The following is a 20,750-nucleotide window of genomic DNA, read 5'->3' on the forward strand; positions in this document are numbered from 1 at the left end:
CCGGTTCATGGAAGAAAGTGCCCGGTTTCCATCCCCCCTTGCTGTGCGGCGTAGACAAATGTGGAGCAGTTGGGATCCGGAGGCTGCCGCAGTGGGAGCAGCAGCAGGAACATCGTGTCCCTCTTCACCACCATCTCCCTCTTGCAAAACCCCTTGCCAGGGCTGAGGCGCCTTGTCCTGTTCTCTTTGCATCCAAAGCCTAATTCCTCCACTAAGCAGCTGATCATGGTCCATCAATGCAATAATGACCTTGGGAGCAAGAGTAAAAGGCAGGAAGAAACATCCGGTGGTGCTCAGTTTAGAAGCAAACACCAGTGCTGTGAGCAGGGCTACAAATATCCCGGACCAGCCTAGCTGCATTTCTGCTCTCCCAGCAAACTCCTCTAAAACCTGTTGTGATTTCTGGGACAGAAGCTGGTTTGCACTTCAGCATTTTCCCCTCTCTCTGGCATCAACCAAGGCAAAGCCTGGCTTTGGAGAAGAAGGATGGGCTTAGTCCCTGGCCAAGGGTAAACCAACAGGGCAGCCTGTCAAACCTGTGGTCACTGCAAGCAGTGCGAGAGGGATTGAGAAGAAAGGAGAATCCGGACGGGGCAGGTAGCGTTAATGCAGATATCCCCAACCAAAATTGCCACTGCAGGTCACAGCTGCAGGAGAGGCGGCACTGAACTCACATCACGGTGCTATTTTATACCTAATGAGTGTATTAAGGCAACGCTTTTATACTTGTGCAGCTCTCTGGACCGAGGCTGATGGGGAAGCCTGCACCTACCACGGCCTTTTTTTTTGAAAGCGAATCTTAGTTGAAATGGCCCCCAAGGGGGAAAATGCAGCCTGGCAGCTTCTCCTGATTACGTTTCTTGGCAACATTAAAAGGGTTTTAGTGCTGTGGGCAAGCAGGCCACCGCGCCACAGGTGAGGCTAATTCGGCGCCCCGGCACCTCATCTGGGAAAAAGGGCAAAAACTGCGCGAGTTTTGGCCGGAATCCACACAAAGCTCTTGCGTCCCAGACCAGCAACCCAGGGGAAAACGAGCATTTCACATTCAGAGAAGGGGCTCCTTCCAGTGGGAACGGGGGTTGCAGCTGGTGTCACACACGTAAAGACCAAGCTCAGCTGCAAAGCAGAGACGCCGGTCGCAGATTGCCCTGAGTTGACTCCAATGCTCCTTGTTACAGTTCTGTGTCACTCTCCCACTCCCAATAATAACCTCTTTAATAGGAAACGTCCCCGAGATAGCTGTTAACCCCAGCAAAAAGAGTCACGGCCTCTTCAGCAGCGTAAAGCTATGGGCAGAGTTAGGCGTTATAAAATAGAGATGGTTTGAAGCCAAAATGAGGCCTCCAGGGTTAATTATCCCTAATGGTCATACTAAAGGATTTGCTTCCTCAGGGTTCCCAAACCTTAGCTCCTCTAGCAGTGCCTTTCTTCCCAAGGCCAACACAGAGCCCTTCCATTCCCTGTTGATAAGGAAGTCCCAGGACCCTCTCTAAAGGGCTCCTTGGAAGCCTCGAGTAGGATGTAGTGCTGTGAAGGTGTTAAATTTTCATCTCCTGGGGAGAAGAGGAGCCTTTCAGCATGTGAACCAGGGCAGGGGTTTGGTTTTCATCCGCTGTATGCTCCACTTCTGTATCACAGTTACCTTGCTATGGAAGGGCAGCAGCCACAGCCCTCACGCAAGCACAAGACAAGACAAGGCAAGACAAGACAAGAACAAACGTTGCTCTGCAGAAGAAGACTATGTGTGAATTCATGGTTAAAGCACAGCAAACTGTAACGGGCCGTAATCATGAATATTGTCATCGCTGTAAAAATGGACCCAGCACAGGAAGAGGATGGAAGGTCTTTGAGCAATCAGGGAGATGATGAGTAAGATGTTGATGTTTAAAACTCATGCAGAACCTCAGAGGAGCATGACCAAGAAATGAAAACGTCCTTCTGTTTTTAAAGAGAGACCAAGGCCTAGGAATTGCTGAACTGTGTAGCCCTGCCTCGAGGAGAGGAGATGTTGCTGCCGTCTGGATGACGAAGACCAGACCCAACAGGGCAAAGAGCTGGCAGCCTTGCATGGGCACGGAGGGACCACACAGGAAACCACCAAGACACTCGTGGGCACTGTGATGCCCCAACTGCATCACCGACGCTGTCTTGAACAGCTGGATTGTGAAACAGTCGTATTGCAGGCACACGAGTTCCCCTTTCCTCCCCATGCCATGGGAAAAAAACCCTCTTGTAGCGCAATGGCGTTCTGAAGGAGATGACAAAGATTTAGGCTTCTTAAAAAGAAAAATGATTTTTGATTTACTGATTGCTCCATCTTTACCAATTCTTTCTGCTCTCTCTCCAGTCCCATAAATGGGAACTTGAGTTGTTATTTTGGGATCTTCCTGGTTCTCAAAGCAACCTCTTGAAAGGATTAAATGGGAAAGCAAGGATGTACCACCTCCTTGGGGAGCTCCAGCAGCAGGGAATGACCAACGCTGGGCACCAGCCTCCACCTTCCTTCCCGCCGACGCTGAATCCGAGCACTGCATCACTCTGGGGGTCTCTGCAGAGCAACGCACCGGGTTGCTCCTTTAATCCAGTAGTGATGCTCAATGCTCCCGAAGCATCAGCGGCTAAAATCCATCTCCCTTGCACCTACCCTGTAATTTTCCTAGCAAGAATTGAAAATTATAAGCCACAGTAAGAGTTACATCATAAAACCAATTACAAAAAGCACAGTAGGGCCAGTTCTGTGTGTACTCTCAGTGCACTCGCCATGCTATCAAACACCACCTCCTCCAAGGACAGTCTACCCTTTGCATATCTCAGATATATTTTTTCCTGCTGAATAACATGTCTCTCTGTTTTCAGACCTCCCAGCTGGTAGCTCAGACTCACTTAATGAAGCGGCCAACACTCTCCAGAAAGCCATCTGAAGGTGAAGTGGCATTTTGCAATGACCTCAGCTTCTGCCAAACCACTTCAAAGTCATGAATCAAGCCAGGAAAAGAAAAAAATCATGAGGTGGCCTTAAAGACATCAGCTCTAAAGAGGCTACACACAATCTTTTCATCGCCTGTCGTCTCGCCCATCACGGACACTGGCACAACCTACACAACAGGGCTGACATTTCAAAAGCAATCCCACCGCAATCCCCTTATCTCCAAGCTACGCTATCTCGTGATGACAAACGTTGAAAATACACCGTGGGCACAGCACGTTTGGGAGCCGGGGCCTCTGCTCGGCAGGACTCCCTGCTCCGAGTGGCCTTGCTGCTGGCGGGAAGAGCTCGGCTCTGCCGTTGGTGCCGGGAGAGCCCCAGCTCCTGCCCTGCTGCCTTTCTCATGGAGCACATCATGCTCACGACCTCAGGGGCAGCCACTCGAGCGAGTGATGCAAGCTGTTTGGCTCGTGCTTCTCTCGGTGTCATTGGTGTCTTATCAGTCACTGCTGGACACCAGCCATCCCAGCATGTCTGGGCTGATTCCCATCTGACAAACCCAGCAGGTATGCTTGGAGGCTTCTCACTTTGCCTCACATTTTCTATATATTTTTTCTGCGTATTTTTCTCTCTATATATCCTTTCTCTGTATTTTTCTATGTATTTTCTATAGCAACCCTTTGGCTGATTGCGTTTAGCCTTACTTGCTTTTAAAACACCCATATCTCTTACCTCTCATGTCTTGTGGTGTAGAAACAGCTGTCAGGATGAAAGAGCAAGTCCTCATCTTTTAGCTGGACAGGCATTAGCTGGACAGAGGACTGAGATGCTGAGTTCTCCTCTTCTGGTCGCATCCCTTCCATAGGGGTCGGTAGGATGTTTCCTGTTTATATCAGGTTATGCCACATAAAGTTTTAGCATTCCCGGGGGAAAGGTCTGCTGCAGATTAAGTCACTGGCTCATAAATTAGTGTGGAAAACTGCCCCACTTCCATCCCCAATTTTCCGTAGCTCGCTCCCTCTGATTACACTTAATTGCCCTGTTTCTCCCTGATCCTCCTCCACCTCCAGGGCATTTACAGATTTGTACATCTGTACATGCATAAATAAAGAACCCAAGACTAAAAAAAAAAGATGTTTGTATTTAGGAGTTGTAACTTGTACTGGTGCAATTACACTCTAATTAGGTCAGTCGTATTCCCCTGGAAGGCAGGAACGCCAGTGCTGGAAAACAGAGACAATCCTCAAAGAGCCCAGAATGGCTCGTCCCGCTCAGCCCCGCGAGCAGGGCCTGCTTGCCCTGTGCCACAACGAGACCATTTGGGGACATTTGGGGCCACCTGGGCACACTCCCCTCAGCCCGCTCACCCCCATGGGCAGTGCCAGCCTCTGTCCCCACATTCTCCCATCAGAGAAGAGCTGCCAGCGCAACCAGCGCGCCTGGCTTGTGCGGAGGTCACCTCGCGTTCGCACGGTGTTTCACCACTCCTGGCCTCTCTCCACGACCGCCTTCCACCCTTATTTGCTTTTTCTGTTGACACAGGCCACAAAAACGCCAACGCTTGCGCGATATCAGATTATCAAGGATGGGGGCGAAGAAGAACATGCCCTTCCCTCCACCGGGATCCATCCTTCGGCTTTGCCTGGGCACAGGTAATAGATCCAGGAGGGATGAAAGCCAATGCTGCCTGTTGCACAAGGGCAGGAAAGTCCTTTTCCGTGCCAGCATGGGTGTTGCACCACTTGCTTCTCTCCCCACGCATCTTTTCCACCTACCCGCTCACAAGCTGCATATTTATTATTTCTTCATAGAAAGGAGCAGGTCTGCCAGCTGTGCAGGTAACCGCTGGTTTCAGCAGGGTGGCTCTGAAACTGGTCTTTTTTAAAGCTTTCTGAAGTGACTTTGCACGTGCCAGACTCATCCGACGTAGTGTTATCCCAAGCGGGTAATGGAGGGTGCCGAGGGAAGGGCTCCTTCCTTGGGGCGCAATGGAAAATGAGCACAGCGATGCATTCAAAGTGCACTTTGATTTTGTGAACTATGAAGGTTTGAAATGAAAACAATCAGTAAGAACAGAGGGGGAGGAAAAAACAGAAATATATATGTAAAAATCAAGAGGCAAGCTTAAAAATGATGAAAATAAAAGTAAACAACACCAGAGCAAAAACACAAGGGGAGGAGGAGGAAGCAAACGAGACAAATAGCAGCAAAAGGGTCAGTAATGAAAGCCCTGAGTATTTGATCCACTCAGGGCAGGAAGCCAACCTGCTTTCTGCAGTTATTGTTCAGGCTACAAAAGCCGTGGCAGATTTCCCATCCACTCCCCAAAACATGCACGAAGGGAAGGTGGCTGGAGAAGAGCAAGGCCTGGAAGCAGGAGCAGGATGCACTTTGGAGCCGAATGGCCTCAGAAAAGCTCTTCTGTGTTGGCTGGTGATTTTGCAGAATGACGCTCCGTTCTCCCAGCTCTACGGCGTGAGGATTTTCATCTTCAAAATGGGCACGTTGGTACCTCTGGGTTATTACAAGCTACCAGCCACAGAGGGCTGCCTGTGTTTATACAGCGCTGCATTATTTATAACATCCCCTTTCAGGAGCAGGAAAATAAGAGTTCTTTCCTTAGCGGCGCTCCCCCACTTGGAAAACATTGATTTTTCACCCTCGTTTCTCCCAGCGGAGCTGTAGCCGATGTGACTCTGCTCCAGGCCAGCTCCTCAGCCCATGCAAAGCAGCGACCACCTCCCTGGGGCAAATCCACACACGGATTCACCCCGGGTTGGGATCTGGCACCTCCAGGATCTGGCTGCAGGGACTGATCCGTGGCTGTAGGGGACATTGGGTAACACCTGCAGATGGACAAAGACACCCCAAATGGTGGCCCAGGGTGTTACCCGGCCCCGAGCGAGTTTTAACTCTACTGTATTAATAAGTGGGTGAGAATTTATCGGCAGAAAGTAACAAAAATATGAGGCTGATCGGGGTGTAAACTATCTGAGAGTGTCATTTTGCCAGAAAAGCAGCAGGGGATTATAAGATTTTACAGTCCAGAACTAACAGCTTGGAGTTTCAGCCCGTTACATTTTCACTGTCCTGAGCTGTTAAATCGTAAGCAGACTGGCAAGGCACCGAGAAATTTCTCCGAGCCAAAAATAACAGAAGAGGCTTGAATATATGTCTCCCCCCGCCAATAAACGTACCAAGGACACACATATTTAAAAAGGGTTCTTTTAATCAGAAGCAAGTTTGCAAAAGGAGACGTAACTTTCTCATATAAAAGAGTGGAGTGGTGAAGGTGAGGCTAACAAGAGGAGTGGAACAAAAAAAAACAGGTCAGATCCCCGAGGAGACACTGCAGTAAAAGGAACGACTGGATCATCATAACACACCAAAGGGCAGCTCTGCGACACAGCTGTGTAAAGTGGTCCTACCCTACCCCTAAACCAACAGTGGATACTGAGGAAGATGAGGGGCTCCATCCAAAGAATGGCAGGGTGACCAGCTGCAAACTCATCACGTGCTTTCCTGCTTGCAAAACTCCAGGTGTGGTTCTGGAGAAGCAGATATACCTGGGAAACCCCAGTGTGCTTTCTGCTTCCAAGGATTTAACCCCGAAGGAAGCACCTTGTGATCAAACAGCCTCCAAGTGAAGTCACGCATTTGCTGCCAAACCACATTTGCTGCCAAATCTCGTGGCTCCGCAGCCGTTTAAAATGCGCATGTGTCAGCCTCGAGAAGATGAAAAGCAGATAAAAGCTGTGTGTGAGAGCCCGAGCCGCAGCTCATGGGGCTGTTTCAGCCCTCGTGCCTCACCTGTCCACGTGCCGTGCGAGTGCTCCTCAGTGCTGGCTCTCTGCTACCGGGGGTGGCAAACTTCACAACTTCACAAGGTGCAAGCCAACCTCAGGTGTCGGGTTGGCAGGGTAGAGACGTGGGTGAGAAAAGGAACAGAGAAATACAAAGAACTTCCAGAGACTGGAGCAGTCAAGCTGTTTAAAGCTCCATGCCCAGCATTTTCAGTCTTACTGTGCTCCTAATTTAAGTGTGGCTCTCTGCAGAGGGGAGGTTTTGGGGGTGCTGTACAAGCACATCCCCATGCACGCGGTGTGGGGAGCGGAACGGCGAGCTCTCCCCACATGAGTAACTCCTCGGGGCCACATGGGCTCCATGCGCTGTGGCAAAAATCTATAAAAACGACCTAGGAAATGTGATTGAACTCTCAAGAATTCAGGTTTGAACGAGACTGTTTACAATGCAAAGTGCCTGTCTAGCAACTGCCCCGTGATGGCTTTTCCTCTCCAGGTGCAATCTGTCACAGCAAGTACCCTTTTGGCTATTATTGATAAAGGAGTTACCTAAAAAGAGGAGGTTTCGGGATCATATTCTTCCTACAGGTCTCAAGTTGCTGGGAATGCTGATTTCTACTGACCCACCCGAAGCGTTTTGTTCTTGCTTTATTCTCTTTTGAAGTTCCTTGACAAATTCCTGTCATTAATTAAGGGTTTCAAATTCATTAAGAAACGGGTTGTCTGAAACAAAACTCTGTCTGAAAACAGCAAGTAGAAGAAGAGAACAGAGCTATCTATGCATAAACAGTGATTTCTCCTCCTTTTCTGGAGAACAAATTGGATAATCTTTAGATGACCCAACGGATTTCTTGAGGGAAGAAATGACAAGAATAATAAATGTATTCCCACATCAGGACAGACTCAGATGCTTATTCTAAACAACTGCTACAGCAGCTTCTGGCCGAGACCTGGGTGTAAGCAAATAAAATTAGGTCATGGCCCATCTGCAAAGCATCACTGGCTTTAAGACTCAAAATGAGGAAGGAAAAAAGAGTTCTTTAGGGTAATGGAGCAGCTTCCCTTTTCAAATACTTTTGTTTTCCCTTTTCTCCTGCAATGTCGAGGGCTTCCTGAAGCAGGATTGCTGACCGCAGTGTGATTCCTTTAGTAAATGTTGCTGAAATTCTCAGTGCTGATGAGATCTCTCCCTGCCCTCCCCAAGAAGGCTTTCCAACTGGTAAATCCCAGGCTGGGAGAAGAACTTGTCACTGAATAAAATAAACGAGTGCCCTCTCCTGTCCCTTCTCACGACTGCCACTTGCACCCGAATGGCAAAGGTGTGAAATGGACTTTGGGGGGAATATAACGTTCCATTGAAAATGGGCTGGGACAGTGCAAGGGGCCTTGGGCTGCTTATTTACTCACGTGCACTTCTGCATCAGAGCAGGATTTATTAGAGCCAACCTGAGGTTCGGGATTCACTGACACTGGTGGGGGTTCCTCTCAGCCCTGGGAGGGGTAGGAAGATGCGAGCAGCCTTTTCCTGCAAAACTGGGTATTTCCAAGGCTTCTGCAAGAAAAATGAGCTCTAATTAAAGTGCTCCCTGAAATGTCTCTCTTGGTCATTTCATGAGGCTATTTTTATTTTTTCCAAGAGACTCGAGAAACAAGGGAAAGTAAATAAACAAAATTTAAATATTTTAAGAAGGAGTGTTAAATATAAGCTTTCATTTTTCAAGACTGTCCTGAACAGTAAGACGAAACGGAAGAGAGTTTGATGGGGAAAGTTATTTTAACATGACAGCCAATGTTTAAAAGTCACATTTCAAGGCTGTGACTCTCAAAAGATTACAGCTCCGAAAGACAGCTTTCCTGCTAACTGATGGGTGTTTCCTTCCAGATAGGACAATTTACCTGATATGTGAGGTAAATAAAACATACCTATTAATCATATTTACAAGTATAGCATGCTAACAACAAGGCACAGGCATCATGCACATAGCTGGACAAAGTGGTGGGCAGGAGAACATGTATCCTACTCTTATCTCAGGGAGGAGCCGGGCATGGCACTTCCATGCTCTGCAAATGCTTTAATAAAATAAACCTGCATGTGAGAAAAGCCAAGGTCTAACAAAAACAAAACCCCAGAGGGATCGTAGTGTGTACTGGGATAGGACAGAAATGCCCGTGTTCAGATCAACAGGTCCTAAAAGAATCACAACCAAGGTTTTGCTCTGGAGGCAGCCAGAAGAAAAGGGCTGTAGAGCCAACTCGTCAGGCCCTCGTTAAGCTCAAGTGTTTTAGCTGCAGTTGGCTCTGAGGGAGAATGGAAAGATTGGGCCAGATCTTGCTGATCCCCATGTTCTTCTCCAGCGGGACAGCACCATGAAGTCCACTTTATTCTATATGGTTTCTTTGCTTCTTGGCTCAAGGTGGAAGGGAGCAACTGCACCTTACACCGAGGCAGATGTGTGCAGATGTGGAGCCACGCTTACCTTTGGAGCAAGCTCTTCTTGATCTACTTCCTCCTAACCTCCTTCACTAACTCCCTCAGTGGTCCTTGGAAGCCTCTTCCTGTAACGCTACCTCTCTCAGCTGTGGGATAAGCACCATGAAATCTCCAACAGCACCTGCGCTGCTATGTCACACATACAGAAAACAGGGTGTCTAAAATAGGGAACCTGATGCAGGAAACAACAAGGGAGAAGGGAAACGAGTCAGAAAGTCACACAGATAATTTTGGCTAAGAAACAAAACAAAACTCAAATGACAGACTGCAAACGATTTTTTTGTCAGTTCAGTAATTAAAGCAAAGTCCATATGGCTTAAGAGAACAGTCAAAGTGCACAGAAGGCAGTGGTTTTTGTTTATGTTCCTCTTCACAGTAAGCACATTTCATCCTCTTTGGAGCCCCTTCTCCATCCCACATACATCCTATCCAGGTGCAGAAAAGGGGACGGTTCACAGGGTTTTGGCACAAGCCCACGTTTTTGCAACTCACTTGCCATCTAATGAGCTGTGGACCATTATCCCATATTCAAAAGCACTTGAACACACAAACACTGGAGTTTTTGGTTTCGATTTTTTTTTTCTTTTTCTTTCTGGAGCCTTTGGAGAGGAACATGAATCCAGTGCCAAAGCTATCCAGAATCAGTATGCACCGAGAGCAGCAGCGCTCAGAGGCAGTGCCAAAGAACCAAAGCAGCTCTGAGTTCGTTTGCCTTGTCACAGGGGCACTGAAAGGTGACACCAATGCTGAGTTCGCCCTGGGACCTCACTGCTCAGGTGAGGTGCCACCAGACTACTCTTAAGCACCCAACAGCTTCAATGTGAGCAAAGCAACTTGCTGATAAGCACAACAGGCTCAGGAAAAGGATGAACCTGGTTGCAGTTCTGCAGGGGGAAAGAGGAAGGCAAAAAGGGAGCCGTACAAAAGGACGGAAAACAAACTAAAAATCCCCTCTCTTCTTCCAAAGGACTCTAGCTGGAAGTGCACAAAGCAGCCTGTCTAAATGTGCACAAGATAATCCACGACCCTAATGCTTAAAAAGACTGGTTAGCTTTATTTGGAGACACTGCTGCTTTTCTTGGATACAAAGGTGTGGAATCAGTAAAAAGGCACCTGTGGACACCAGAACTCAGCCAATCTGTGTGACGTGTCTTTATACTAACAAAAGTAAAATCACACACACACATCCAGCTACCATGTCCTTTTTCACAGACCAGTAAGTAGTGCTGCAGAGTCTGGGCACGAAACGATGCTCAACTTCTACTGACAAGGCAGGAGAACTTTGATGATTAAAAAAATTATCCATTAGTGGACTATTGAGCTTGCAATCTTAATTGAAACTTGCCTCTGGCCTGCTGCGCTATGTCCTTTGAACTAAAAAAAGAAAAAAAAGAAAATACAATTTAAATGGCATATGCTGTCCACGAGGGAGTCCATAAAAATAAACTGACCTTGCATCTGAATTCTTCCCGCTTGCTTCACCCACTACTGTTTAGAGCTCTCTTTTGAGCCATCTCCTCTCCTAAAGGCCCTAGAATTGTAAAATTTGGAGAATGCAGCAGGCCCCATTTTGAACAAGGAAGAAAAGCAGGTCAGCAATTCAGTACAAAAACGCCAGTAGTGAGTCTAGAGCAGACAATGACACATCTGAGCCTACGTTAATCAGCCAGTGCTCCTAATGGGGGGTAGAGCAATGAGAAGAGGAGAGAGGAAGCGCCTGCTTTTCATGGAGAAATTTGCCCTTTCTCTGTATTTTCCTACTTGACCTTGATGACAGGGAGAATAAAAAAAATAATAATAAAAAAAAAGGAAAGGAAAAGGACCCTGGGAGGTCTTACGTGTTTTCTCTTCAGATCACATCACAAAGTCACTCATTGCATCTAGGGAATTTACCTCCTTATTTGGGAACAGGGGCTGGGAGGAGGGGAGAGAAAGCAAAAGGGAAGAGAAGGGTAGGGAGCTGCTTCCTGAAGCAGTGTTACAAAAAAGCGGTTAAAAAACCCCTACTATTCACAAGTGGTTAAAATTGTCACTTTTCAGAACTTTTTTTTTTTCTTTTTTTTTTAAACAAAGGTTCAGCTCCGCATCTTTCGAGTTGATTGTCTTCGGAAAAAAAAAAAAAAAAAAAAGAAAAGAAAAATAGCCTCGTTGGTGTTCCCATCCATTCTACCCTGATAGAGAAGTTACCCACACAGTTCACCGCACGGGTCACACGCACACAGTCACTGCGACGGGTCCCTCCGCGCTCCGGTGCCGCCGCGCCGGCGTCACACGAAGGATGAGAACCCTGTCACTGGAGTCCGGGAGCCGGGCGCGGGCTGTCCCGTCGGGGTGTACACCCCTCCTGAGCTCTGTGTCGTGATGACAGTCTGGAAATAGGGTTCCGCCTCGCTCGCCGCGCACTCCTCGTACCGGTAGGACGCTGGGTGCTTCACCCCTTTCTGCTGGCGCTTCCACGAGTTGTAGTACGTGGGGTCGCTCATGTAGTGGTTCACGAAGGAGTGTTTGGGCAGCTCGTCTTCGTAATCCGAGTCAGTGGCCTGGAGCATCGGAGGGGGAGAAGAAAACAACCATTAACATCTGTGATGCAGCCAGCTGCGCTCCGCAAGAAATGAGAGATTACACCAGCAGTTGGCAGAAGCTGCGATTTTGGAGTAGGATGGTCTGCAATCCGATTGCAACTGCGCCCGACTGTAGAAAACTGCTGGGCTCTGCTTTAGCACGGATCTGCTGGGAAAAGCCCTTGAACTCCAGCAATATGGGATGCAGGAAACCTGTGCTGATTCACTGCAGAGCACTGCTGCAAGAGTTAAAAACTCCTGGTTCGAGCAGAAGAGGCAGGGGAGTATAGAGACATCATGGGGAAATTAGCAGCTTTCAATCACACCACCAGAAAGCTTGTAATTGTAATTTCAAACAGGTGAAATGTTGATAAATGTTGATCAAAGAAAATTATTGAGAGTCTCTGTTCTTCTGAGGCAAAGAAGAGAAAAAAAGAGAAAAAAATCTTCCATGCAAATGTGCAGAAGTTAGCCAGATCTACTGGTGATTATGACGGTCAGATCAGGGCACCTGCACAGAAGTTTGACTTCTGAGCCCCATCAAAAATTGAATTTTTTTACATCACTGAAAAGAAATTTAACTACATTTAACTACATTTATTTCATCTCCCAAACTCTATTTTGTTTATCCCATCTGATTATTTGTGGTATAACAACACACACAACCAGCAGCAAAAGACAAAAAGAGAACAAAGGAGGCATTTCCAGAATGGAGAAGTTGCTTTCCTGAGACGGCTCAGGCCCTGTCTTGTATTCAGAAAGGCTATTACCCCTTAAAACGTTTATGTGTGGTGGCTGGGCAGTAAAAAGCTTATATCAATAGATGGAGCTGAGGAGCTCTGCTAACATGCAGTCCAATACACCTTGTGCATCTGTCCCCGCTCAAGCCCTGCTGTTGTGCTACAGCTGGCGGCGTTGCAGGAGGCTGGTAGATCTCTTCTGAATGCAGAGACCACAGCAAAACCTCGGCCAGGGGCATCCAAACCCACCTCCTGTTCCCACCTGTAACAGCCACAGCGTTATTCAGCGCACAAACATTTACTGAATACTTTCCTTATCTCATGTTTCCTCTCCGCATCTCCAGTTTCAGCACGCAAAAGCTTTTTTTTTCCCCCTTTTTCCTCCTTTTTCCCCCCTCATGATAATCTGCATAGCCAGTCCTAAAATAGAGAGCTGGGTAACTGAAGCCTCTAGCTGTCAGTTGCTGCAATTAGCTTCACAAGTTGGCATCACCCTGATTCATGACACCACACCACACACACACCTCCTCCTTGATCCTGCTGCCACACAACGGGTCTCTCCTCCTCCAAAGCTCCTTTCCGATGCTCTCTAAAGAATAATCCTCAAATGCCTTGTGAACCATCCCTTGAAAAGGGCACCGCATCCATCATCCTACTCCTTTGCTTAGATACCTGCTCCGATACTCTTCTGTGCCCGTTTGCCAGCACAGACAGTGATGGACAGGGCTGAGACATTTTTCCCAGAGCCATCTGAAAGTCTGAGCAAAGCAGCGCTTTACAGTTCTGCAAAGTTGCCTTTCCGTTGCTAACCATGCTTTGGCTCCATCAGAATTATGTATTATTTTATTATTTATTTATTATTTCAAGAATGCAAAGCTCCAGGTGTTTTGACACCTAATTAATATTACAACAAAACCCTACTGGCATTTAATAATCATTCCAGCTGGATCTCAGCAGATCTCTCAGCCAGGAAACACTCCTTTGCACTCACTGCCAATCCTGAGAAGTCATCACTGATCTCCCTCCATGAATCCTCCTGAAGAGGTGTGTTTTTGTAGCATACCTGGAATATCCTCGGATTTACACTGTTTCATAGGCAGCGGTGCAGAGAACAGGTCCAGAGTTCTGGAATCTCTACAAGGAATATCCTGCCATCGCTGTCCTAGCCGTTTTGTAAGAGGATAGAGCAGAAGTGACTGGTGACTGCAGATGGGGCAGTATAATAAGGGAGACAGCAGCTCGAACAGGCTGGTGTCCTCCTTCCAGAGCCAATTCTTCCTACAGACAGGAAACATGGATCTCCAGATCCAAGTTTCCTCTCCCCCTATCAGCCAGCGAGCATTTTGCAGCAGCCTGCAGCTCCAAATGTCACTGCAGCTCCATAGTTCATCTTAAAATAACAAGCACCTGGGGAGTTGGGCCATGCCCTTGCCATCAGTCTGACAACCTTGGACACGCTCCTGAGCCCAAAGGAAAGAGCCACCAGCTGACGAGCTGGACCACATGCACCACGCTGAGGTGTCGTAAGCACAGGAAAAAAAGAAAATTGTTTCTGCTGGCTCCTCACTGGTCTTCTCAATGGCTGCACAGACATGTTGAAACAAAAAGACAACTAAACGGCCAGAATTTCTAGGAAGAAAAGCTCAGAGAAAGAATTAAGCCATGGGAGACTGTCCTCATCCATTCCCACCTAAGCTGAGCAGCTAAGGAACCCTTGTGCTGTACTGCCCTTGGCTAGTGAGGCTGGGGACACTCGTCTTCTTTCAGCTCGAGCTATATTCATGGAAGAACTTACCATTCTCAGCTTCTCTTCCCTACCATTCCTTCTACTGAAACAGCTTGTCTGAATGTTTTTGTCAGGCACCAATCATATTCTTCACTTTGAACGTATAAATTACAGGCCTGAGGTAACCTGGCTGACTTTGTCTGATATAAATTAGTACACACACACACACACACACAATCATCTCCTTCCATCACCAACGGCCATTCTCTGACCCTGGTACGAAACAGCAGTTTCCCAAAGACTTTCACGTTACTTGATAGGCATAATAATACTGGTGCTGCTACTTGATTTCCATCCATTGCTAGGTGAAAAATACCCACAAAACTCACAACATTTCTGTACCTAAGCCAAGTCCCTTCTAGATTGCCAGAAGCCAACAAATAAAGAGAAGAAACACTGGGAACCCTTAGAGACGGGCTGCTGCCACTTGTAATACAGTGTCACTTAGATCTGCCATGGCCAGAATGACTATTTCAAACAATGTCACCTGCTGACAGCTGGGCTGCTGATTACTGCATTATCCCGACTGGGAGACAATGCCAACCTGGTGTAAATTCGGAAGGAATTTCCATGAAACCTATATAACTGCACAAGCCTCATCTAACTGTGGCTTTTTACCATTGCCAGCAAAAATGCTGAAAAGGATAATTTACCTTGGTAATACAAGTGGTAATACAAGATGTTTTCTTAGTATTTCCTTCAAAATGGTCACTATTTTGACTATTCTGTCCACGTGTGTTTTGCAAGTGTCTTCTGCAGTTCTGGTCCCAACCAGACACTGTAACAGCCCTGACCAGCAAGGAACTCTCCAATTTACCATCCCAAGTCCCTCTTTGATGAAAATCAAGAAGCAATAAAATACATTCCACAACCTGCTTTGCAAGATAATACAGACATACTAGAGGATTTTTTTTTTAGGCTTGATATATTATTTTTAATGGCTTTGAACTACTGAATAAATAGAAATGCTGCAGGGGTTTTTGCTTTGTTTTTGGTTTTCTCCGCTCTGCGTCGCCCTTTAGTGCGACTCTGGCTTTGTTACCTAGGAAACTTCCATAGGCTGGAGTGGGATTGGATGTACTGTGACATTAAAAGCTGTCAAGCAAAGGTGCACGGATGCCTGTGAAACAACAAATACAGAAAATGACAGCCTAAGTATTTTATTGATAAAACAGAATGCACAAAGGCTGTTAAGAGACAAATTGGCAACCTGAGTCGGCTGGTTTAGTCAAAAGGCCAATATTGTAAGAAATTGGAAAATAGTTCCAATTATCAGTTTTTCAGAAAAAGTGACGGCACAAGAAGCAACCTTATGAGATTGCTTATAAAAATGTAGATGGCAGCAACTCTTCTTGGTTGTCACACAGGCAATACACTGTAAGGGAGACCAGGCAAACACATTTCTCTGGGCAGAGAAGCCCTTGCTCATTGAATGTGTCTGCAGTTGGTTTCCACACAGTGCCCAACTTGTCAAAATCGCTGAGAACTTCATTGGAAATAAGTATTACTCCACAATAAGTGCTAAGTAGAAATTTATAATATGTTTGTACAGAGCTGAGAAAGCCAAAGTCAGCTAAACTGCAGAAGACAGCTGAGAAGAGCCGAGCAACGGCAGCATTCAGCACCAACCCCATGGTGTGTGCAACCTGTGGCACTCTGATCTTCTGCAAGCAGTTTGGGGAGACCATAAAGACACGTGCAAGCAGATGTGTAACCCTCATGTTGGCAAAACGGCTCTTCCCTGTTGGGTGACACAGTAGATATATCATCACATTTCTGTGCAAGGCAAATTCTGAATTTCTTCAGATCATCCATCCAGAGTCTAGTCCACTTGACTCATTATCTGAAAGCCTATTATTATTATTAATCATTTGGAAATTACACTCTTAGCACTCTCTTGCTCCATACCTGCCAATTAAAGTACTTTAACCTCATTAACGGGACTGGTGCTTGGTTCTCATGACACGGGCTAAGTTAACAACTTGATTTATGAAGGCTAGAGCAGTGTTTGGTTTGCTAGATTTTCCCCTTGTTTCTTTAATGTGGGGAGCTTGGAGGCAGCTCGCCGGCAGCGCTGTTTTAAGTGCAGTCAGTGAGTCTGGGAGTTTCTTGCAGTCTGCTCCACGTTCAGCAACCCCACGAGACTTGCAGGCAGTGAACTTCCATCTTCTCCATATAAAATCTCAACACGTCAGGCTACAGGAATACTGCTAAGAAGCAATAAGATGATGTGTTGGGCTGAAAGCAAAAGCAACATCTTTGGCCTTGCCTGCCCTAATGTGCATTATAGTAAGTGGAATTTCAGATGCACGCAATGAGGTATCAGGAGGAACACCAGGACCCCCTTGCTGCAGAGGCCCCAATGCTGTATAAAGCTCTTAAAGAAACAAGATGCTAAGATGCCTTAAATTCTTCATAGCATGGAAAACATCTCTGTCTCCTAAAGGAGATGGGGATTCTGAAATCCTTGGAAAAGTAAGCATGTCCCTTAAGATATGTTTTGAGAAGAGAAAGCAGAAGAACAGAAGAGGCACACTAATAGGTCCTTGAAACGAGAGTGGTCAAACTCCTACAGCCACCTCTGCCCCTTTCCGCCCTCACCTCCTGTCTGCACCACTGACATAAGCAGCATTTCCAGGCTGATCAAAAGGCAACATCTCCTACCGCTACCTCTACTGGGAGCCTATTAACATTTCATGCCTAAAAGCACTCCCCACCAAAAAAGCAAGCATCAAAGACATTATACAGAAGGACTACATATCTAAGCCCAAAGGAAAAACAGGAGGCACATTTTGTTCACACATTCGCATGCACGCACAGACAGATTCACAAAAACACTAGAGTTTTGATTGAGACCTTCAGGCTCTACTGCAATACACAGTAAATAAGTAATATTAATAATAGCCCGGGAAAAAAAAATGAAAATCACCCTCCTCTGTGTTGTACAAACAGTGCATATAGGAGACAGTAATGACACCCTGCGAGTGCATTACCAGGAAAAACCACACGGGGCATTGAAATTAATGTCAAAAGGTGCCAGAGCTAAATTCACGATCATGGTCAGCACACTGTTTTAATGACAGGTTTAATGCTGGGTTGTTGCAGCGACACGACTGAAGCACTCCGGGTTTAATCTGGAGGTAATGCTCACCCACGGCACAGGCAGCAGCTTGAGCTACAGCACGGGAGGCTGCCTGCGTGACGGGTCGGCCATAGGGCAGCGCGTCGCGGCGGGCTGTCCGCGGTAATTAACAGGAGGTGAGAGCTGGGGAGCTGGGCAGAGCAGCTGTAGCTGCAGGTGCAGAGAAGCTACAGATGAAAACTGTCATCCTCTCTCACTACTTGCTGCTCTTGATTTATTCTTGCTGGAAGGGTCAGGTTCGGAGTAGTTTGGCCCACTGCTCGCTTCTTGTGCTGTCAGCTCAGATTCATCAGCATCCCGGTTGGTAACAGGCGGTATTAGAGACAGGTTTACCTTTATGTACAGTCCTCAAAGTCTGGCTTTTAACCCACGGCCACTGCCGAGCTCCTACAGACCATGAGCACTTCATTTCTTCTTAAAGAAGAGACACAAGGCAGAGCTCTGCTAGATGTATAGAGCTGATAAACACCAACCTTCTTTGGAGAGCCTAAAGGCAAAGTGAGCAGATGGCTTCTCTTGTGTTACACTAGCTCTGTGGACTGGGGTAGGAAACCCAAATGATTTTGGGTGTCTCACAGCAACTACTATGTCATCCTTGTGGGCTGCTCCTATAAGAGTGGCAGCAGTAAAGACCATTCTTCTGGATCTTGATATTTGCTGTAACTGCTTACGCACCAGGAAAGCTTCAAACCACACTTTGCCCAGTGCAACAATCCAATGTGTATCTCCCCTCAATCTCTGTCGAGGCAGTAACTGATGGTTATTTCTCAGCACATACACCTTGTTCCCCAAGTGTTCCAGTTTTCAGCCCACAGGCATCCAAGGATCAACCCTAATTCAGCAGCTCACGGGATCAACGGGACATGCAGCTACACGCCAGAGGGGTGGGCAGACACTTCCTGGCTGTGCTCTCCTTTTTACATAGCATTGGAAAAACTAAAATATCCACTGAGGACAGGCCTAGTCTGGCTGGGCTTTGCTTGTCATTCTTTCTTGTGGTGGTTTGATTTTAGGACAGAGCATAGGATGGGAATAGCCAGGAGACACAGATATTTTAATGTACTCAAGACAGACAAACAATGAAAAGGAATAAAGAGCAAGTTTGGGAGTGGGATTTCAGAGACTTTCCTGCCTTCAAGTGGGGAACAAGTGCTTTCAGTGACTGAACAAGGCCTCGTCATTGTCCAAAGCACAGGAGAACACTCACCTCTGACTCCGATACTTCCAAGGGCTTCTCACTGAGGCCTAAGCCCTCGCTCAGCACGGCTCCGTTGTACTTGTTGCAGATATCCTCATCGGAATAGTGCAGCCCCCCAGGGCTTGGCCGAGGAGGAGACCTGGGAAATGCAAAGGGTGACAATATGGGATGCTGTCATTTTGCTGAAATGAGCACAGTCCACAAACATTGTGTTTAGAAGCCAGAAGGCAGCAACTCAGGCCCTGGTGTACAGTCCTCCCTAGATCCTCCAGACAACAGCCTCTCCCCTTTTTCTTTTCAATGACCTGAAGCCAGGTAAAAAGCCATTTCCAAAAGCACTGGTGTTCCCAGTTTCTTACCTCGTTCCATTTTTCTTTGAGAAGGTGCTCTTGATGTTTAGGTGCCTGCTATTGAGTTCCAGGGCAGTGAAGCCTCCGTTATCCAGGGTGACTGACTCTTCCATGTTGGAGATGGTTTTACCTGGAGACAGTCATTGAGTGGTTCAGCTCAAAAAAAAAAAAAAGTCTCTTTGTCCTCAAATGCAACTCTAAGAACCATTAGAAATGGGTTTCTAACTTTTCCTTCATTTTGTTTAGTAACAACTTTCATTTTTTTGAAAATCTCTTTATCTTTCTTTTTGGTAAACAAGTCCAGTCAGAGTGGGTGAAAAGAGCTTATCAAGAGTGTGAATGGACAGAAGGAGCCAAAAGAGAGTCAGGGTCACACACGTTTCCTTCTGAGGTGAGCATCAAAAACAACATGGATGAACTGTGCTCCAGAGATGCTTATTTCTGTCTTTTGACTATAAATAGAATGCAGGTGACTAGTTCAGATGGTCATTAAAGATGACCATCTGAATGGTCTGGATGGGATGAAACCCATTTGTGCCGACGGGGGCAAAGGAAGGAAAAGTAAAAGTAGGAAAGGCAGAAAAGGAAGAAAATGAAAAAGTTAGAAAAGAAAGCAAGAGGAAGGTTCAGCGGGTAGAATAGGGGAGAAAGATGGCAGAGGTGTCAGGAGGATAACATATAGATGTAAAAAATTACAGGATGACACAGGAAAGGAAAAGGGACTCGAGACTGCCAGAAGAGGTAAAACACAGCAAAGCGTTTTTTTCTCTTTTGATCAAATATAACAAGAGCTTACTTCCTTCACTTGCTCATTCTTCATAATCCCAAAGGTGTGAGCTCAGCTAGTGTCTTGGGGAGAAAGACTGGTTGCATATTGCCACTTTGCAGCAGACAAGCACTTTATTCTCAGCTTCAATTTCAATGCTACATTAAGACTCAGTGTGAACACTGGTATCTGACAGTACAGGTCAGACCTGTCTTTTCATGTCTTTTCCCACAAAACAGAGAAAAACTAAGAAGATGAGAGATTTCCTGTGTGCTATGCATACAAATATGCAACTGTATTAGCTTAGTAAAATACCATGGTATTCATACATCTTATATCCCATGAACTAAAATCTGATTTACTAACACTTGTTAAGGGGGAATTACAAAGAAAGAAAAGATCTCCTCTTTGAGAGTGAATTACTAAATTCTGCCTGGAAGACTTCTTCACGATATTAATCCCTAAAAGGGGGTAAAAGCAAGGACCCATTAACTTGCCCTGCTCATTAAAGTGTCTCTCTCCCAGCATCAGAGCTATTTTTGCTGGAGTGAAGAAGGTTATCAGACACATATACACATAAACAACCCTTCCAGAACTTCATTCTGTAAAGGGAAGACAAGATAAAAGCAATATTCAGGGATTCAGAATGAGGAAATTGTTTTGAAAGAGGAATATTTTGGCATTCAGAGTTATAGAGCTTGAATGCCAGCACAGAGGGTATCATCAGTGCTTCAAATGCAAGACATTTCTAATTCCTGCAGCTCCTCAGAGTGTGTGCAGAGCGTGCAGTCAAGGTCTTACCTGTGCCGCAGTTCTTGTACCTCTTGCTCTGCCCATGCAGGACCAATGCAAACACCACTAACAAGATGAGGATCAGACTAGAGAGGGCTATCACCAGGAGAAACCACCACTCCTCATAAAAAGGGGCTTCTGTCTGTGCTGAAAGAACAAGAACAAAACCAACAAAGCAGGAATTCGTCTTTATGC

The 20,750-nt window shown here is 46.5% G+C and overlaps 1 protein-coding gene across 2 annotated transcripts in view; it reads right to left on the minus strand.

The window, feature by feature from the left end:
* Nucleotides 1–11,360: 11,360 nt before the first annotated feature.
* SDK1 (sidekick cell adhesion molecule 1) overlaps nucleotides 11,361–20,750 on the minus strand; it is a 332,432-nt gene continuing 323,042 nt past the window's right edge. For both annotated transcript variants that reach the window (XM_026054081.1, XM_026054080.1), the window contains 4 exons: nucleotides 20,565–20,702; nucleotides 19,007–19,127; nucleotides 18,657–18,786; nucleotides 11,361–11,760 (listed from right to left, as the gene is read on the minus strand). In XM_026054081.1, coding sequence (XP_025909866.1) covers nucleotides 11,488–11,760; nucleotides 18,657–18,786; nucleotides 19,007–19,127; nucleotides 20,565–20,702 — 662 coding nt within the window. In that variant the 3' untranslated portion in view covers nucleotides 11,361–11,487. The remainder of the gene's footprint in view (nucleotides 11,761–18,656; nucleotides 18,787–19,006; nucleotides 19,128–20,564; nucleotides 20,703–20,750) is intronic.

Source organism: Nothoprocta perdicaria, unplaced genomic scaffold (genome assembly GCF_003342845.1).
Source record: "Nothoprocta perdicaria isolate Ctin4 unplaced genomic scaffold, notPer1 scaffold_12, whole genome shotgun sequence".
Classification (NCBI taxonomy): domain Eukaryota; kingdom Metazoa; phylum Chordata; class Aves; order Tinamiformes; family Tinamidae; genus Nothoprocta; species Nothoprocta perdicaria.